Source organism: Cuculus canorus, chromosome 1 (genome assembly GCF_017976375.1).
Source record: "Cuculus canorus isolate bCucCan1 chromosome 1, bCucCan1.pri, whole genome shotgun sequence".
NCBI lineage: Eukaryota > Metazoa > Chordata > Aves > Cuculiformes > Cuculidae > Cuculus > Cuculus canorus.
The window spans coordinates 148680171-148699940 of NC_071401.1; the positions used below are offsets into that span (position 1 = coordinate 148680171).

General features: G+C 40.8%; 1 protein-coding gene across 6 annotated transcripts in view; it reads right to left on the minus strand.

Moving 5' to 3' along the window:
* Nucleotides 1-19770, minus strand: part of TBXAS1 (thromboxane A synthase 1) — a 243142-nt gene that overhangs the window by 62888 nt on the left and 160484 nt on the right. For all 6 annotated transcript variants that reach the window (XM_054086768.1, XM_054086793.1, XM_054086766.1 and 3 more), the window contains one exon: nt 4251-4565. In XM_054086768.1, the coding sequence (XP_053942743.1) occupies nt 4251-4565 (315 nt within the window). The remainder of the gene's footprint in view (nt 1-4250; nt 4566-19770) is intronic.

Consider the following 19770-nt stretch of genomic DNA (forward strand, 5'->3'; position numbering starts at 1 on the left):
TTGCAGCAAGTAGGCTGCATCTTATTTTCAGTGGACGGTCTTTCACAGGGCATATACTACAATCCTAACGGATCCATGAAGAGGACCAGGTCAGAGTCTCTAAGATTTTAATTTCAGTCCATCTGTTAGAGTAATCATGCTCAAACTTGTCTTTCCTGGTGGAGTTGGAGCAGACACAGGAATTCACAGGAAGAATGGGAAGATGCAGTGCGCAGTGAGTGACAGTAGCCACTCACTCAGTACCATGTCTCCCTGCTTCTCCAAAGACAATGAAAATCTGTACACTACCTTTCTCTACATCCCAAAGATTCAGACAGAGTGAAGGAAGGCCATAACCTGTGTGTCCTGCCCTCTACAACAACTGTCAATAGAGGTTTCTCCTCTTTGACTGGTTCACAGACTGAAATGGGACAGGCGCCTCTTCCCACTTCCACGGAAAGAGATCTCATCCAGCCTTCACACTGAGCTACCAGCTAAGAAAAGACCTAAAAAAAACCTTAAAGCAAACAGATAGGAAAGTCCTGGAGTTAAAAAGGAGGTGACAACCCATGACCTGCTCCAGGACTCTATTGCGAGGACACTTGCCTGGAAGTGTAATCTCTACCATATATTCAGGTAGTGTGGTAGAGTGTCTCTCAAGACAGCTGTGACACAAACTGGCCAGACACAACACAGCAGTACAACACAGTCAGTCAGACTTGCCTCTCTGACTCCTGCACAGCGCTGGGAGTAGACCATTTCCAGCACCTAACCTGGTATTTCTGCACTGCATCACAGCAGCTTGCACCAAGCTAGCACAATGATCTTTAACACAGCAGTACCTTGGCCTTCTCCTTCCCCTTCATGCTGTCCCATTCTGTTAAGGTAACCATTGTGCAAGTAAGACAGAAGAAAACTGGAGCAAACTGAGGCGTATCCTCAAGTACAATACCCGTGGCCACCAAAATACTGCTGTATGCCCAGATGGACTGACCTTGCTCTCCTTACTGGCTATCCAAGGTCACTGTGGTTTCCATTTTTGACTGGTGTGCCAAATACCCTGGAACTGTGCCTGTCACTTATAGCACCTTTTCTCAGATGGCTCTCACGTGTCTTTATAAACTTCAGTAAACAAGCGTATAAACTAAATCTATCTACACATAAATCACTCTGTCCACCACCAAACTACAGCCATCTCTGGGATGATACACAGCAGCTGCTGTAAAATCAGACCACAGCTCTACTCCACAGATTAGGACAATAAAACATGCTGCATGAGGCAACTGAAATGGTTGGAGGAAAGAAAGGAGGTGCAGTGGAGAGCATTTTGTAGTTATAATTACCTGAGTATAAATTTGGCTGAAGTGTTTAACACTTGCATATCTGCAAATCAAAGAAGTCTTCGACCATCTTTCAAAACAACCTGACTGTACCGTTCTCCATGTCCTGGCCTTCTAAAGCCCTTTCTGAAAATTGCAAAGCACCTTCATAACAGCAAAGTGGATGCGCTGAGCAGAAGCAATAACATAATCAAATTTCTTAGCAACTGACTTCATAACTAACTGTGAGTCTGTAGCTGCTATGCCCCCTCCTTTCTTCTCCCTTGCATGACAACTGAATGTAGCATCTATATATTCCCTGCTTTAAAATAGCTTCTGCTCCCACAACTTACAAACTGGTCACATAGATTTTATTTTCCAGGCTAAAAGTAGTTAATTACAGTCACTCAGGGGACTGAACTGCTGCATCCTTTTCCTTATTGAGGAATGGACTCCTTGAGCAGTGCATTGTCCCCCCTCAAATCATCAGCTCTTTATAACAGGAAATCTTTTGAAGGATGGAGCCGCATAGATTAGATCTATGAATAACCCGGTATCAAGGACAGCAGATGAATTGTTATCCTTCTCTCCCTCTTCTCCTTGGCCACACAGCCATATAAGCCTCATCTAAAGCTAAAGCTGAAAACTAGTAAAGTATGGGGAAGTAATTTGAAAGGTATTTCCAATTAATGTATGACATGGGATACCGCAGTTTGAGATGAGGCCACCAATTTGGATTCACGCATGTACAGTGCTGACCTGTGAAAATAATTTAATTTGTGTGCCATCTCTCCACACCAAGTTTTAATTTCTCTGCCACGTGTCCCCAGCTCCAGAACCTCTTCTAATATTGCAGAAGGTGAAATTATTAGAAAAATATTCCTGTTAGAGAACCAAGAGTCAAGCGTTACCCATTTGAATCAGATAATTATTGAAATACCACTAATGGCGAGTGACATCTCAGGCAGACCATATATAACATAGAGTCCCTTTAGTGCTCTGGCTTGGATGTGGAGCACACTCACATGCAAGTCTCTTGCACTGGGTCACACTGCAGTCTCCAAGTGCCCAGCCAGGGCACTTTTACTGGAACTAAACCAGAAGATCGGTCCTATGCTAAGGGGAGTTTGGTACATAGGGTCGGAATAGAACTAACCCAAAGCAAACTTGTCTGAGGTGTGTACAGTGTGCACCCACCAGTCCTCACTACCAATTATGGAGATGCCAAATCTGTGTCAATGGGAGCACATTACTTGTTAACATAGGCATAGCCATATATATGGACTCCCTATATGAAATATCTACAAGCAATCAGTCAGTTAAAGACAACCTGCAGGGCAAATGCAACTAGTCAACTTTCAGTGCACTTACATGGAAAAGTTAATTAATTCATAAACCCACCTACAGACCACCTATATGAATGACATAATTTACCTATCATATTGTATACAGCTCCCACCAATTTCACTTTGGTTCATTTGGCTGTCATGTTTCAGGAACTGGCTAGGTGATGAACCATGTTTTCCTTGTGGTTGCCTAGGAGGGGTTTCTGTGTGCAAGTCTGCCTCTAGTATTTACCAGTAAACTGCACCTACTCCAAGCCAAGATCCACCTTCGCATTTTTGTAACCCTTAAGGAAATTAGTTCAACTAGCCGGACATGAGGGCATAATTAGGTCTGCTGTACTTGAATGAAACAAGGAAAAACGCTCCAGATTAAGAACTGTAAAGCTAATAACTTAAGAATATAGCCCAAGCCCTATAAGTTAGAACATAAGAAATCAATGGTTTCATCATACTGATTTAACTCAGACCAGGGGTATGAAGCATGCACTGAGAAAGAGCTTTGTGAATCAGATAGTGCAGTCCTAACTTCCAATGCTGTCATCCAGATGCTCTCAGAACAAAAGCAATCTTAGATGGAGAACCACCATACCCAGAAGACTTCATGCCAGACAAAAGATGACATTTTCTGTGTATGCAGATCCTAGCTTTTATTTTTGCACAATTAAAAGGAGGGAAATGTAGATTTTGAATGGGCACACTTCTGCATAGTTCAGAATTTTCTATAACTAGCAAAGCAGAAAACTATACAACTCTTTTCTTGTTCTGGACATACAACACAGAGCACGGAATGCATAAGTAGTATGAAACTCCTGAAATTGTGTAGCTAAGGATTTCAGCATGCAAATACAGCAGCTAAAATCCTGCAAGACAGCCATGCCTGGTGTCATTTTATTCCTGTTAGTCTCATGATCCACTATAAAAATGTTCATGAAAAGAAAAAGACACTTGATCTGAATTCTCATATCTAACAACTTGTGCAAAGAGTTTAGGGAGGAAGAATTGCTGCTGCATTATCTGCTAGATACACGAAATATTGTCAACAGTTATTCAGGAAACATAAATGCCTTTGGTAAATACACATAGTGAAAGAGAAGCAATCTGAACATAGTATAAGAGAACTAGATATTGAGATTTTTTTTTTTGAAGCATACACATACATTCTACTGCTGAAGAAGGAAAATGAAGTATGAACATTTAAACCAAAACACTGCAGTTTATGGTTTGTAACAATCTGTTTATGTCCTTACAAAGATCAGTAAAAAAAATGACCCAACCTCCAAAAAAATATCCGGAAAAGAGGAAAAAAATAGAAACATGTAGTTTTAGAATATGTCAACAGGTGGTATATTTCAATAATGTAAAATATTTTGTAAAGGTTCAGTTTTCACTATGACACAAAGTCTCTGAGCCATCTCTTCAGCAGCTGTAACATGACATTATTTACCAGTTTCCAAAAAATCCTAAACAATATAGATTAATTTTGATTTTTTTCGGCTGAAAATTATAATAAAATGTTACTATATGCACACATGTGCCACTGTGACACGATGACATTCACACTGTCTTGTTCCTTTCATGAAGACCCACACCATTCCCTTGTACTCACATGTTTTGCTGAGAACTCATCGACCTCCCAAAGCACCTTCTCCTGGCACTCTGGATTGGTGGCTAGCAAGTACGTGGCAAAGGACAGTGTGCTAGTGGTGGTCTCATACCCAGCAATCAGGAACAAAAAAGCTTGGCCTGCTATCTCATCCTCTGTTAATGTCTTCTGAACCTTTTCAGATGGGGCCTTGCTATTAAGAGGTGCCTTGCTCTGTCTGGAAGCAGCAGATGAACTAATCACATCAAAACACGCAGCTTCCAGGGAGTCAGCCGAGTCACGGGAGTCAAGCATCCACTGAAGAAAATCTCTGCGCCTCTGGAAATAAGGGAATTAACATAGTCAATGTATGGTCTCATGTGCATGTGCCAAGTGGTGGTGGCCTAACTCATGCTTGTGGGAGTTGGCCCATCTGCTTGGAGGCATCAACCTCATTTGTTCATATGGTCCAAAGCATGAAAATCACCATCTAAGCTGTCATGGTTTAGCCCCAGTGGCAACTAAGTACCTTGAGGCCGTTCATTCACTCCTTCCCCTCTGGTAGGATGGGGAAGAGAACTGGAAAGAAAAAGGTAAAACTCCTGGGTTGGCATAAAGATGGTTTAATAGAACAGCAAAGGAAGAGAAAAATTACAACAACAATATTATTAGTAGTATTATTATTAACAATAATAATAATAATGCCAATAATAATACCCAAAGCAAGTAACGCACAGTGCAATTGCTCACCACCCAGAAAACTATGCCCAGCCCTTCCCAAGCAGTGACTCCCCTCCACCCTTATCCAGCTCCCCCAGTTTATACACCAAGCATGATGTTACATGGTATTGAATAGCTCCTTGGCCAGCCTTGATCAGCTGTCCTGGCTGTGTCCCCTCTCAGCTTCCCATGCACTCTCTGCCCTTTCATTGGCAAGCCAATACGAAAAGCTGGAGGAAACTAACTCTATCCCAGTCGAACCCAGAAGATAGGTTTAGGGTTGCATCTACAATAATTTCTGTACTAGCTTAACAAGACAGGAGCCAACATAGTATTTAAATAAGAAAAAATTTAAACATATTTGCAAAAATGCATTACAACAGTAAGCATTCCTCTACCATAAAACCTGTTTGGGTGGCTTGTCTTTGCAATATGCCCACTGAATGATTCTGTTGCTATGAAAACTGCTTTCTTTCACACTAGTTTCTGACAGAAAGACTCTAATAAACAAAACTACGGACAAGAGTGAGCTGACTCCAAACCACTCTGGACAGCAAGCTTGATTAGGCTTTGAAATACAACGCAAAGGGTTTGAATTGACTTTTGGGAGGGGGCATAATAGAATTGTGCTGTAGCCTGAGCCATAAGGCTGTGATTGATTTTCAGTTTCTCAAATACCAACAGAATACATGATAACTCAAAGATTTAGAAGTGACTGCAGTGCCAGAACATGACAACCTGTGCAGTAGGATGGACAAAAGAAGGGACCAAGTCTTTCTTCAAAAGCAAAAACTGCTGTAAAGCTGCATTTGTCTGCAAAAAAGAAATAATTTGGATGATTTCTTGGATCTGATGATTGAGAGATAAAGTAGAAAACGGAAAAAGCCAGTGAAAAGCACAAGCAAACAAGATGAGAGTAAGGGAGTAGTAATTAATTATAAATGTCAAAGGACTTAATCAGATTATTTTTTTTCACATGACATGGGAAAAGAAAGCGGTGAGACAACAAAAGAGGAGAAATATTTACTGTCCTGTGCTTAGCTCTGCTGTCAACAAACTGTTCTGATCAAGCTACAGGAAGAGAAATGGTTATTTTGAGGTTTGAGCAACACAAGGGATTGGAACATGGCCTCTTTAATATCTCCTTCCCTCTACCCCACAGAATCTTCTCAGTTTGCATGTTCACACTATGCACCTTGTACCCACGACCACAGTGCATCTTGCACCCTGGTGCACCTGAGAATCAGTACTACAGATAGTATTCAGTGCCAGTCACTGCATTCTAAAGGACTCTACAAATCGGACAGTCAAATTGCTCCATCTCCAAAGAATACAGTATGTGCTTTTCCTTTGTGTAAAGGCACACAAAGCAGCATTATAAGCATTGTGCTCAGCGAATGAGCTGCAGCTCTGAAAATACTTCCTTGCACATAGACTTAGGCACAATTTCCATATTCAAATTGATCATGCTTCCTTGGCCTCTTATTTCTAATAGAGCAAGCCTAAAGTTGCAATTGCCTTGCCACAGTCATCCTCCTCCAGAGTGATAGGATACCTCATTCTTTTATGTTCCTCTAGACTGGAGGAAACAAGACCTCATGCATACTTCAGCTATGCATAGCTAAAAATCTCATTTAACTTTTCCAGGAAGAGCTTTATTGACATTCTGGGAGCCCACAGAGTTCTCTCAGTGCATAACTGAGAGTCTCACTCTTTGGCATTGCCTATGCTTCAGGGATTTTCCTGAGACATATATTTGGGTTAGGTCATTTCTTAAATAAAAAAAAAGCCCAAAGAGTCAGTTCCAGTGTGTTCATTAGTGTGTGGATAAACTAGTCCAATACAGTAATGAACTGTAGACATTTTCCTTTTTATCTGCAAGACTACTCATCATCACCAAAACTACCTTTATAACACGAAAATGTATTATTACGTTCATATTCAGTGGAGTTGTGACACTGTAACATACTACAGTTCAAATGGAAAAACATTTGGTATGTTTCTGCATTCATCCTTCTCAAGCTGTGAATTTTCTTGTAAATAAACCCATTGCCCTCTAAGGGTTTGTAGTCCCTAGTTGTGAGCTGTTAGCTGAGTCTGGTCTTATATTTAGACAACAGACTCTCTGGAGACCCTATAACACGTTTCTCCAGCCTTAGACAAAATTAGGTCCTGGCCTTATACAAAGCATCTGGTTATTGCTATGATAATAAAGTAATAATCATAATGACTAGTGAATAAAATTTCATTCATGAGAATTTTTGCTGAAAGCAAACTTAATGAATGCTAGCACAAGTGAATATTCCCAAGAATGTTCTCTGAAATGCCTCTGTGGCCATTTTGAGGAGCTCATTTTATTACTCGCATAATATACTTGGTTAGGAATTTAAAAGCTTGTCCCGTTACAGAATCTGTTTGTAAGGTCACCCTATGGAGAAACAACTAGACACCTTTATCTGTGCCATGTAATTTGTTCACAGATGAGTAGAGGTTGCTAAGAACAATGGCTTCATAAATGATTACACAAAAAACATTCATTGTAAAAACTAGTTGAAAAATAGCTGGGGGGAAGCATAAAATTAGAAAGATGTAAGCTTTTTTCAAGATAATTCTACACAGTGGAAGAAGCCATATTTTAACAAAGCTTCTCTTCCTTATGGTTCATTCTATTTCACTTTAGGCATCAGTATAGAATGCAACGTAAAAAATCATCATCAATCCAAGCGAGAGAAAAGATTTCCAGGGTTATAACCAGTCATCATGAAACATATTTTTCTTCCGCACCATCAGGATAGAAAAATCACTCCAACTAAAAAACCTAACAGTTGCAATAGAGGCAAACACTAGCATAAAACCAAATATAATTTGATTGTTAAGTGCTGGAAATGAGGAAAAGGTATCTCATGAAAATTCACGGGGGTTTTGCCACTTAGATTGACAGCAGGAAAAAAAGGCATTTTTTTCAGTCTGACAACAGACCAAGTACTGACAGTATCACTGCACAAAAACATTCTCTGGTCATCACATAGAGCTGCTGGCTTTCCTTTTCCATCAGGGACATTTGTTTGATTTTCTTTACAAAAAGCAGAAGCCTATAATAGCCTCTATCCTGTCCTCTGACACTTGCGTAGTTATGTTACAATGGCCTCAGAAACAAGTTCCTGCTTCAAAAGAACAGCAAGCCAATGCGATGGACTCTTGTTTTGCCCTATACAACACAGAGCCTATCATTAAACCAAAGAAAATTGAATGGAAAGCCACTATTTGAAAAATTCTAATTTGACTGCAGTATGGGACAGGGTGCATGTCTAACTCGGTGGTGACACAGACATCCCCTTTGAAATATATAATAAGACAAGTCCTGCTTTCAGCTTCCCCAAGATAGACACCTTGCAATATATTTCCTGACATCAGTGTTCTGGGCCGTATCATTTCTCTCATTAGTCTCCTTAAACATCACCTGGCCATGCAGAGAAATCATTCCGCACAGAACTGTAACGAGCTGTGTGCTACACATTGGAAGAATAAATGCGTGCCATACTGGGGAAAGCCAATCTGGCAGTACCTATCACTCCTCCTCGAATCACTACTTTTAACTTTTTCAGCTGTCAGAAGAAGAGAGGTGTACTGCACATGTGATGCATGATGACTTTTCTCACAAGAGGCAAGGGTCCTGGTGGGGGCAGAGGATGTTTCCAGCTCTTTCCATCTTAAACAGGGAACTATGATTTCATATTTAAGACAGTACCAGCTGAATTACTGGCAAATTCACTGCTGCTTTAGGGATCCAGGGACTCTTTGGTTGTTTTTGATAAAGAGATTTAGCTATGCCGCTTCTCTTCAAGATGAAGTAAATAATTACTTAAGTAAAACTACCAAATGAACATCAGTTAGAATTTTTGTTCTTCGTGATATGATTTCAATTGCATTTTCAGCAAACTATATTCAAATTTTGCACAACTCTTACAGCTCAGTTCTTCAGTTTGAATTCAAAATAGCCCAGAACTACCAAAAGCAAGTTTAAAATGAAGCAAGGAACCAAACTAGAAGACATAATTGGGTGTTATACTGTAAAGCACTTCCTGTGGTGGAAACGTCATATGAATGTGATGCTATTAATACTACTCACAACAGACTATGCACACCCTCCTAGTCTTTCTCAAATTCTCTGATGGCAGTTCAAAAAAGCAGAAGCTAAGCTTCAGAAGCATTATCTACATGGTATAAAGCTCAAATCTGTCTGAAATATTCTTTCAGTTACCTACAAACTTGTACAAACAGTGCTATATTAGTTTATATCCAGGTCACTTTTTGTACGTTTGATTTAGCAACTATCTTTTCAGGTGAGACAAACCTGTGTCACCCTGAAGTTACCAGTAAAGCACTGCAGCAGCTATACAGATCCTTTTGAAAAAGTAACACAAAGTGCAGTCCCACTAAAACTACCATTTTGCCAAACTGCTTTGAAAGTATCAATATCTCCTTTAAACTTGTAGGTTTCATTTAGTTTCTCAGTGAAATGACAAAATAAAGGCCAGCCTCTCTGCAAATACATCCAGTCTCAAAACATTTCAGAGAGATCATGCTTCTGCCTTGTGCTTGAACTCAGAGTTGGAATAAACTGGGAGGGCACATATGACACCCCTCAAATTGGAAGGCTGAGGGCATGGTGCTGTCACAGGCGATGCTCAGCTCTGGAAGGACCTGAAGTCTGTTGAACTGCACGGTATGGCCGTTGTTCAAGAATGGCTGTGAGATTTTCAGTCTGGCAGAAAAAAACTCTTTTGTTTGTATTTGTTAACATCAGCTGGTGAAATCACTGTAATGCTTTTATTGTAAATGGGCTGAATATCTGAGGGCAGGCATATCTTAATAAAGCAATATAACTTGCATTAAAAACCTGAGTAAATTTAAAGAAAAAAAATTCACTGTGTGCTCACTTGGAAAGTGAAGCAGCCTTTTGCCAGCCTGGCCTGATCTTAACATCTGTAGTAAAACCTCAGATTAGGGAGATTTTGTTATAACTTTGGACTTTTTCATATATTTTCATATATCATCATCATGAAACACCTATATGAGTTTTGGTAGTAATTCACAGCAATGAGGGGGCACTGTGAATATTTAAAGACACTGCACTTGATGTCAGAAGCTACAGCAATGCTTTTGCTCTATCCCTACAATAACGTTGTGAAAACGCTACATTAAAAGCTGAGCAGGCCCAGAAGGGGCAGGTAAATCAGCATATTGATAAGAGCACATAAGCATTATTAAACACGATAAGAAAACATATCTTCTATATGTAACCAATGTTCTTTTAAAAAATAATAAAAAAAAAGGAGTAGATGTAAATTCAAGTATGACATGGATATTATTGGCTGAGTTTACTACTAAGTCCACAGAGTGGCCAATATGAATTACTGGTTAAAGCACTGACCTCCCCAGAAGCTGGGATGCTTAAAGCCACACTCTCTTTTTTCGCCCTTAAAATACAGTTGTAACTGGTGCAGCTTCTCCATCTGTACAATTGGTACAACATGCATCAAATCTTATAAAAACCCATGAGGAAAAGCTAATGATGATCTCAGAATAAGACCTAGGATGAAAACAGATTTACACAGATTCAAAGAGTTTAAGGTAGAAGCACCATCCCATGAGACAAAGAGGCCTGGAAGGAACTCAGGGAGTTATCTACTCCATCCCATTGCCATGAGGCAGGATCAGCCAAACCACTCCTGACAGCTGTTTGTCTAACTCGTTCTTAAAAATCCAGCCAAACTCCAGATTCCCACAGCCTCTCCAGGCAATCTGCCCCAGCACTGAACCATTTTTGTCACTGGAGATATTCCCCCCGCCCCTCCAAGGAGACACTGCAGATATTGCAGACAATAAGATTTCCCTCAGTTCCTCCTGTAAGGTCTTACGCTCCACAACCTATACTTGTATATGTATCTCTCTCTGTATATATTACTTCAGTAGGTATTTAAGAAAGCAGATTGATAACAGAAAAATCATACTGCTGAAAAATAGGAAACTATGTTCACACGGTAGTGTCTCCATCCATGAGATGACGGAGAAGAGTGCTGCTGGGTTTTTTTTTTTTCCTCAAAATATTTGCACTTTTCTGACTTCCAAAATGCAAAGTTAAGAGCAGTAGTAATCTACAGAGGCATAGGCAAGGCTACTTCAACCTGAAAATAAAGTTGGAGGGATTTCCTAAAAGCAAGATATGATTAGGGACCCATCTCCCTTCATCTTAGGATGCTGCAAGTGGCACTAGAGGGCTCACATTTTGAAAGACAACAGCCTCCTCCTCGAGATGTTCCCACACAGTCCAGGGATGAAAATAAATTTTAATTTCACATCTAATTATTAGTGAATGGAGAGAGAGAGAGAGTAAAGAGCTCTTTCTGGTTGAGACAGGCTTAGCATAGATCTTTATAGCTCTTGTAGAAAGAGGCTACTCAACTAAAACCTGTTGAATGTGAGCTGCAGAGATCCTAGTTAGAGGCCTGACTTTATTTAGGATAAAGAGACACTACAATTATGGGAAAGAGAAAATAAGAAATACACCTGTTTGACTGTTTCATTAATTACGTGGGCCCACAGGGAAACCTATGGCTTGCCTAGAAAGCTGGAAACCCTTCCACTAGTTCTTCAGTGTAAAAACAAGGGATTGCCAGCAGCCTGCTCCATTTACACTCCTAATGAACTGACTGTTGTCTCTGACTCCAGGGATTTTCCTTCCAATACCAGGCTGAGCAGAATGAGCTGGGTGTCTAAGAGAAGCAGTAACTTTCTCCATGAAACTCAGTGTAATGGCAAACGAGTGTCACGCATTTTGTGGCAGCTGTTTCGCACGACTTCTGCGCCAGGTTGGCAGCCTCAGCTCAGAGCACAGCACAACAATACAACCAGCACAGCACCCACCATTACGTGCACACCTGAGCAAGGCTCAGAAAATAGCCCAAAATACAATGGCAAGAGTCTCAGACAGCTTTCCTGATACCAATGTCACGGTCAGCAAGACAAACTGGTAGCAAATGGCAGTAGACTGGAACCTCTTTATTCTGTATTATCAAAACATGCAGGATAACAATGCTCTGATCGGCATTATCATAGTACAAACAATAACTATTGGATTTGTCTCTGTGGTAGCTGAGCTTCTCCAGTCCTGCACATGTTTTGGTCCTTGGATATGCAGGCAAATACACCGAGAGAAGAAATAATTGTGTGCTGGGGGAAAACAGCTTGGTCAACTCCGTGCCATGCACACCAGTGTGTGGGACAGGCACCAACTTCCAAACTAGCAGCTAGCTGACCACACTGCTGCACGCTGTATGCACACAGCCTCTCCCAAAGCTTATCTGGCTTCTCAGTAAACCATAGGACACTCCTCCCCCTCCACTATTTGCAGGAGGAAGGGAGGATGCAGGAAGGGAGTATTTTAGGCTAAATGTCTGACACCCAGAAGCTTGACCTTCTGCTGACTTAAATTGCTGACCAAAGGCTGCTGTTGCAAGCAGCCCTCTGTTCCTTTTCTATTTGCCACAGGTTATAATTGTATTTGCTTAAATTTAATTCCTGATTAATAATCAGTTCTGCTTTTAGCAGTTGCCTGACATGCAAGAAAATGCACGGGAATCTCATTATTTCTTCTTTATCCTTTGTTTTTCAGGCCCCATATGGTCTCTTTAACATGGTTGCAAAGCCCCACCACTCGCTTTAAAGAGTTAAGAAGACATTTCGGGGCTATCCTAGGAATTTTCTGTTCACATCCTTTGCGCCCTCATTTCTCCCCATGATTGCTTCAAGACCCTCTCTTTCTGCATCACATTACATATGGATAGCATACATTTTGAGGGAAGGAACTCCTCACTATTTGGTTTTGCTATGACCTTAAGTGATTCTGGGTAACTAAATAAAATATATATTTTTTTAAACTAAATTAATTATGGCTGTAAGACTGATATAAATGGCATACACTGGTACAATAAAAGCCCAGTTAATATTCTTTATTAACAATATGAAAAACATGCTTGTATTTTCTGTTACTTTTCTGAGCAACTGCTCTCTACTACTGGTGGGCAATCCAACTGCTGGCTTATCTGTTCATGGTCACACCTCCATCCTACATTAGGACTTATTCTGGACCTTCATCTATACTAAACTGGCTTTTACCTATAGTACATAAATCACCTTTACATCTGACTCTCCACTTGTATGCATGAATGGGTGCAGGTGTCTAACCCAGTGGGTGAAAGCACCATTGGGAAGGAAAGCATTATTTTCAGCTACTTGGTGACCAATAACAAATTGTGTTATCCTCCACAGTTTCATGGATGCTTGGTTCAGTTATGGGTTTTATCCAATAGATGGCTCCTCAGTAGCAGGAAGGATTCTCCCCCTGCTCTTCTTTCCTTCACAGAGTTTCAGTACAACTTTCTAATATTTACATAGCCATTATCTTGCAAATATAGGCATTTTGTGCACACTGATAAACACACAGAAGAAGTGTGTGTGCATGAATGAAAGAACAAAAGAAAAATTAGATGGCATTTTAATATATATTTCATGCCACTTTGTCCTTTACCAGGACAGGGATGCATGAAAAATGAGAGTCAGGCAGCCCCGTGGTCTGGAATTCTTCCTAAAGTTGAACTAAAAAAAAAGAAAAATACAACCTCAGAAACACATGAATATTAACAGCATGCTAGAATACCAGCTGTCTTTCTCCTCAAAAATATGAGGACGTCTCCCACATCTTACATATCCCTGACTAAGCAATACTTAAGCAACTTACAGGCATCATTACTTTTCTGTCAATGAAAGATTTTTCACAAGAAAAAAAAAATCCTATGTGTAATTATTGATATAATGAACCAGGAGAGCTCTGTGTAACTGGCAGGGTGCAAGTTAACAGCATTATGAATAGTCCTGCCATTTCTGAGATGGGGAAAGTGAATACATTCTTGTGGTTTTCCAGAAAAACTTAATCAGAATAATAACAGCAAAACTTGAGAGGTTAATTACATTCAGACAAATCGTGTTTACCGCATATATGTGCTTGTGACTTCTCTGAATCAAAAGAGCAGTTCCCAGTCATTTCTGTTCTGAGATCTACCCTCCATCTCACTCAGATCTTGTCAAGATCTCGTCAAACACCTGGCAGTAACCCCGCTTCGGGGACTGTGACCCTCCGGTCAGACCGCACAATCAAGGGAAAAGTGAAAACAGAACACCCAAAATAAATAATAAATCTCATAGAACCCAGACCTATGAATATTTAAATCCCTACAGCTTAACACTTCAGTGGGGCACAACTATAAGCCCACCATACCTGCTGTTAGGTATGTTAATGTTAACATTCCTAATAATGACCTTTATCCTTGAAATATTAAGCTGCTTTGAAAAGAGGGGGAAGGGACCAGTTTACTATGAATATACATATGTGCATATACCATCTTAAAATTAGCACAATTACAGCCACAATAATTATTCTAAGCTGATCACAACAATTTTTTAAGTTTCAGTGCTCCAGAGAGACTTGCCATAGCTCGGATCACCTTTTTGCCAGATAAAATTCGAAAAATGTGAGCCAACTTGTACTTTGCTCACTCCAAAATAAGCTCATCAGCACGTGATCATAGGTTGTTAAACTATTTCCCTTTACTCCTGAGCAGATACTCCAAATTCCTCCAGCCTAATAGGGATTGTGCAGAGAAACAGCATATGTAAAAGTAGCCCTGTGCTTTGGTGAATCCTCAGCTGGCATAAAGGCTCTTGGCATGCCTGAGGAACAGCCGTGACATTGCTCTTAATCTGTACAAGGAGCAGATTTAACCCACAGCCAGTCCCAATACTGGTGAAACACAAAAGCTCCATCTTTCCTTCTTTCTCTCTCTCTCTCTGGATGCTGCATCCGGCAGAACTTACCCAGACCCAAAGCCAAGCCTGCAGACTCTCACCCTCCTCCCTTCTTTAAGGGGCCAACTTACAAATATCCTAAAAATCAGAGTTCACAGCTGAAATACTGTCAACAATTTTTACTGTGGAGCAGTCTAAAACAGGCAGCAGTGATATTCATTAAGCTGTTAATAATGGATTGTGGCACAAAGCAATTTATCAAGTTTCCATTGTAATTAAAATCACTGAATATTTGGGCACTTGGAATGTACCTAGCTCTCCCTGCTTCTGAAGCTTTACATTTTAATGTGAATTATGCCTCCCTCTCCCCAGAGACCTGCTAAGAAGCCCATTTTAATTGGTATGTTTTTAATTGAGATTACATTATTAAAAAGTGTACATTTTTGTTGAAGAAAGAAGGTGCTCTGCTCCCCTCTACTCTTTCTCTCTTAAACATAGCTTTCTTACCCCAGCAGGAAGGAAAATGAGGGGTAGTAGGTGCAAAGAAAGTGGAGAAAGCCCTGCGCAGTCTCGGGCTGTGAATCCAGGGCAAGGCTGCCATTTACTGCTATGGACACAGGATTTCCCAGTCGGATTTTCAGGGAGAAAGAGGAATTGCTGCAATCATTCAGGCTGCTCTTTAGCAAAAGGCAGACTGAGGAACCCCGCACAGGGGTTCCTGCCTCACAGCCAGCTGACATCGAGGGTACATTTTAGAAGGCCTTTCCTTGAGGCTTCCAGTGGCAATCTGTTGGTTTTTTTCCACAACAAATAACTCCAATATTACATTATCCTCAAAATCCAGATGCAGTCATGATCTGATGTGGTCTAGCAAAGGCCTCCAGTTCTGCTGTCTCCAGCAGACTGGGAGGGGGCAGAGGCAGCCTCTGGGACAGCCTGGGAACAGTGGCAAAAAGATAATTCCCCCAGCAAACAAAATTGGTCTCCTTTGTGCATTGAGATGGTCAGGCTGACTTGCCACCAAGTTCAAAAGAAAAGCATCTTCATGCACTTGGCATCCAAATACTGCCCACATAAATGTTTTGCCTGTTGGCAAGACAAGTTGTCAGTGTCTCTTATAAGTCGGATTATTGATCTGCTAAGGTAAGTAGAAACAAGAGAAAAGGGAGAAATATCAAAGGAGTGCACAGTAGATACCAGCAGTTAAGACAGATCAAGGCAAAAGCCTCCAGAGATCAAAATATGTCAACAAATGGACAAGGCAGTTGAACCAGAATGAAATATCATGGAAGAGCTTTTTTGCAACTGCTTCAGAAAAGGTCATACTGTATTGCAGAAAGCAGGCAGTGTGTGGGGCTTAGAGAGGTCACTGTAGGCAAATAGAAACACAGAAACTAACAGAAACAAATTTGAAAATCACCCACTAACACCACAAGTGCTGCAACTCCTCTCCTAGTTCTGGGAGCAACTCAAGGAAGGATGTTGAACGAATAACAGACAAAAAAAAAAAAAAAGATTAAATCTAAAAAGCAAAACTGAAAATGCTAAAACTGACAGAGGAAGGGAAAGCTCTATAATTGAAATTAAGTCGGTAAATCTCTGATTCTTTGTCTAAATTAAGAATTTAGATGCTACACTTCAATTACATATGTCACAAGAAAGATTGTTTGTAGAGGGGGAAGTACCCAAACATGCTATTGCTCTGAACAGCAAGGTAAAATAAATACATAAAACTCCCAGTCTTACACTCTACCTTGACATTAAAGGCCACCACTCTGTTATGCAAAAAAAAAAAAATAAATAAAAAAGAGATTCATTTTATGGCAAGATTCCCTTTGTTTGCTGATTTGAAAGCCCCATATCCTGGATGAAGACCGGATCATAGATAAAGCAGGAAAAAGGAAGGGCTTTCAGTGACCTAAAACAGGTTCTTCTCAGAAATTTGGGAGGGACAGACTGCAAGGGTAATGTACAGAGGAGATGAGGAGCTGTAAAAGGCAGGAGTTACAAAAGAAAGGGAATGTGCACAGCTTCAGGGTGAGATTTTTTCCTTTCAGCCAAAGGGATCAATACTGAGACTGTACCACGAAGGAAAGCAAATGACAAGAAGTGGGAAAAGACACACCGGAGAAAATTTATTTTATGCTAAGGGAATTGCAAAGGGAAAATTTTGCTTCCAAGCCTAGAGGAAAATGACCCTTAAAGACACTGCCTAGGATGGATATTTCGCACAGATGAGAACATGCAACAGAAAGGCCAGATTACTTATTGATTAGGCATGTGTTAAAAGACACATGACTATCATAGAATTATTTGGGTTGGAAGGGACCATAAATATCATCTAGTTCTGATCCTGCTGCCATGGGCAGGGATACCTCCCACCAGACCAGGCTGCTCAATGCCCCATCCAACCTGGCCTTGAACACCTCCAGCGTCCCTGGGCAACCTGTCCCAGTGCCTCATCACCCTCATTGTAAATCATTTCTTCCTAATGTCTAATTTAAATCTTCCCCCTTCCAATTTAAAGCCATTCCCCCTCGTCATGTCACTTAATGTTCTGGTAAAAAGTCCCTCCCCAGCTTTCTTGTATGCCCCCTTCAGGTACTGGAAGGTGGCTTCTCTTCTCCAGGTTGAACAACCCCAACTCTGAGCCTGTCCTCAAGGCAGTGGTGCTCCAGCCCTCTGATGTCTTCATGGCCCTCCTCTGGATCCATTCCAACAGCTCCATATTCTTCTTATGTTTGGGATTCCAGTACTGGACACAATACTCCGGATGCGGTCTCACAAAAGCAGAGCAGAGGGAGAACATCATCTCCCTTGACCTGCTGGCCACGCTGCTTTTGATGCAGCCCAGGACAAGTGCACATTGCTGGCTCACGTCAAGCTTCTCATCAACCAGCACCCTTAAGTCCTTCTCCACAGGACTCCTCTTAATCACATGGTCCCCCATCCTGTATTGAAACCAGGTGTGGGACCTTGCACTTGGCCTTGTCGACTGTATCAGATTTGACTCTGAGTGCTACAAAAGAAAGGCAGTTGGAGACGCTTTACAGTGTTCCCAGAAAACAGACACCTTTTTCTTAGCTCTGGACACAACAAAGTTTCATTATGTCTGTATAACTTCTGTGACCCAATGCCTAGGAATATTTCCCTAAAGACATACAGTGATCCAACAGGTTGCAATAGCCTTGAACCAATTATTTTCTCTGATCGGAGTATCAGGAGAGATGCTAACTAACCAGGGGACAAACTTTATGTCTAAGGTCGTGAAACAGCAGTATTGAGTACTAGGTATAAAAAGTATTAAAGCCTATGCCGCGTGCTTCTCAAACAGATGGCCTTTCAGAAAGATTTAATCAGAGATTGAAATGCATGCTGCGAATACTCATTACTAGCACAGGATCAGACTGGGACAAGTGGCCAGCACTGACGTTGTTGCCTACAGGGAATTACCACAGGCATAAACAGGATTTTGAACATTTGAACTACTCTCTGGAAAACAAGCTCAGGGTCCCCTTGCCATCATAAGGGAGGGTAAAGCAAAAAAAATCATGATGGCGTGGACCGAGTCTAGGTTGCAGAGGAGAAGCAAGAGACCCATGCTCTTAGAAAGAACCACCACCTTTTTTGGTTTTTTTTTTCCATTTTTTTTGCCTGTGCTGGTGTCAAGCTACCACAAAGCTCAGAGGCACAAACCAATGTTTGCTGGATCCTACCTTCAAAGAACAATGAGCTCTGGCTCTTATTTTTATGGACACATAAAACAGAGCTGAGACCACTCCCTCCCCTTCAGTACAAAGTATCGGAAAAACAGGATATAGCCACAACAATCAGCATCTAGAAAGAGGTGCAAGTAAGTAGGGCTGGCCCAAACAAAACAAAAAACAAAAAACAACAACAAAAAACAACAACAAAAAAAGACTTTTGATTTCCCCTTCAAGGCTGGGGTGGTTTCTTTGAAAAAGACAGGTTTGCCTTTTAATTCTTTCCTCCTGAAGTTTTTCACAGAAATTTTACTGCAAATATTTGAAAGAGTCCTTAAGCTATCTTTTGGCCTGGATTTTTGATAAATAATATTTTAAGTGACTGATTTTACCACATAAACACAATTTTAAAAAGTCATTAAACCCCTTGACATTACCAACAACTGAGCATTTGGGATTGTTTATTTTTACTCTGGATAAAAAAGCCTTTTCAACACTAAAAACCTCACATTTCTCAATTAAAAGATGTTTCTCCTGTGCTGTAGATCAGCAAAGCCAAATGTTCATCTTCACCTCCCACACCAGTTAGTGAGGCAAATGCATGCAGACCTTATTGACAGAAGCATTTAAGTCCTTCCTTCTTGTGACTCTGAAGGCATCCTGTTTGCCTAATGACTTCCTGTGGATTAATGCTGCTACAAAGAGTATATGAATCTCCTCAGTTCTGCCCAGAAAGGGGCAAAGATTGCAGTTTTATTGAAGGCCCTCTGAAGAAGCTCCACCACACATCTCTTGAAAGTAAGGTTAGCTTTTCCTGCATAGATACTCACATTTTTCACCATATTGTCCGCAAGATCATCCTTTGTAACTATGGATACCCAAAGATTTCACCAGCCTAATCAGAATTAATGCCGTGGTGCTTTGATTGAATTTCTGTCCTTTGGTACAAGTCTATGTTCTGGCAAACTGCAGCATGTGAGCAGTCCTCCAAGAAGTCAATGAGATTGCTCACATGCATGATGGCTGTTTGGATCCTAGACAGTACCTGAAGTACCTGAACATGTAAAGTACAAGTCAGGGACACTGTTTCTGTCACCTCCTGAAGGAGAACTGAAGATACACAGCAGTGGCTAAAAAAAAAGACTAAAAGGCAGTGGGGATAATTGGAGATACTGGAGAAAAAGTCCTAGATGCCAGGATTATATCATTATGGTTGCTGCAGAGCTTGCTGGAGTGGGGCAGATAATGCGTGATAT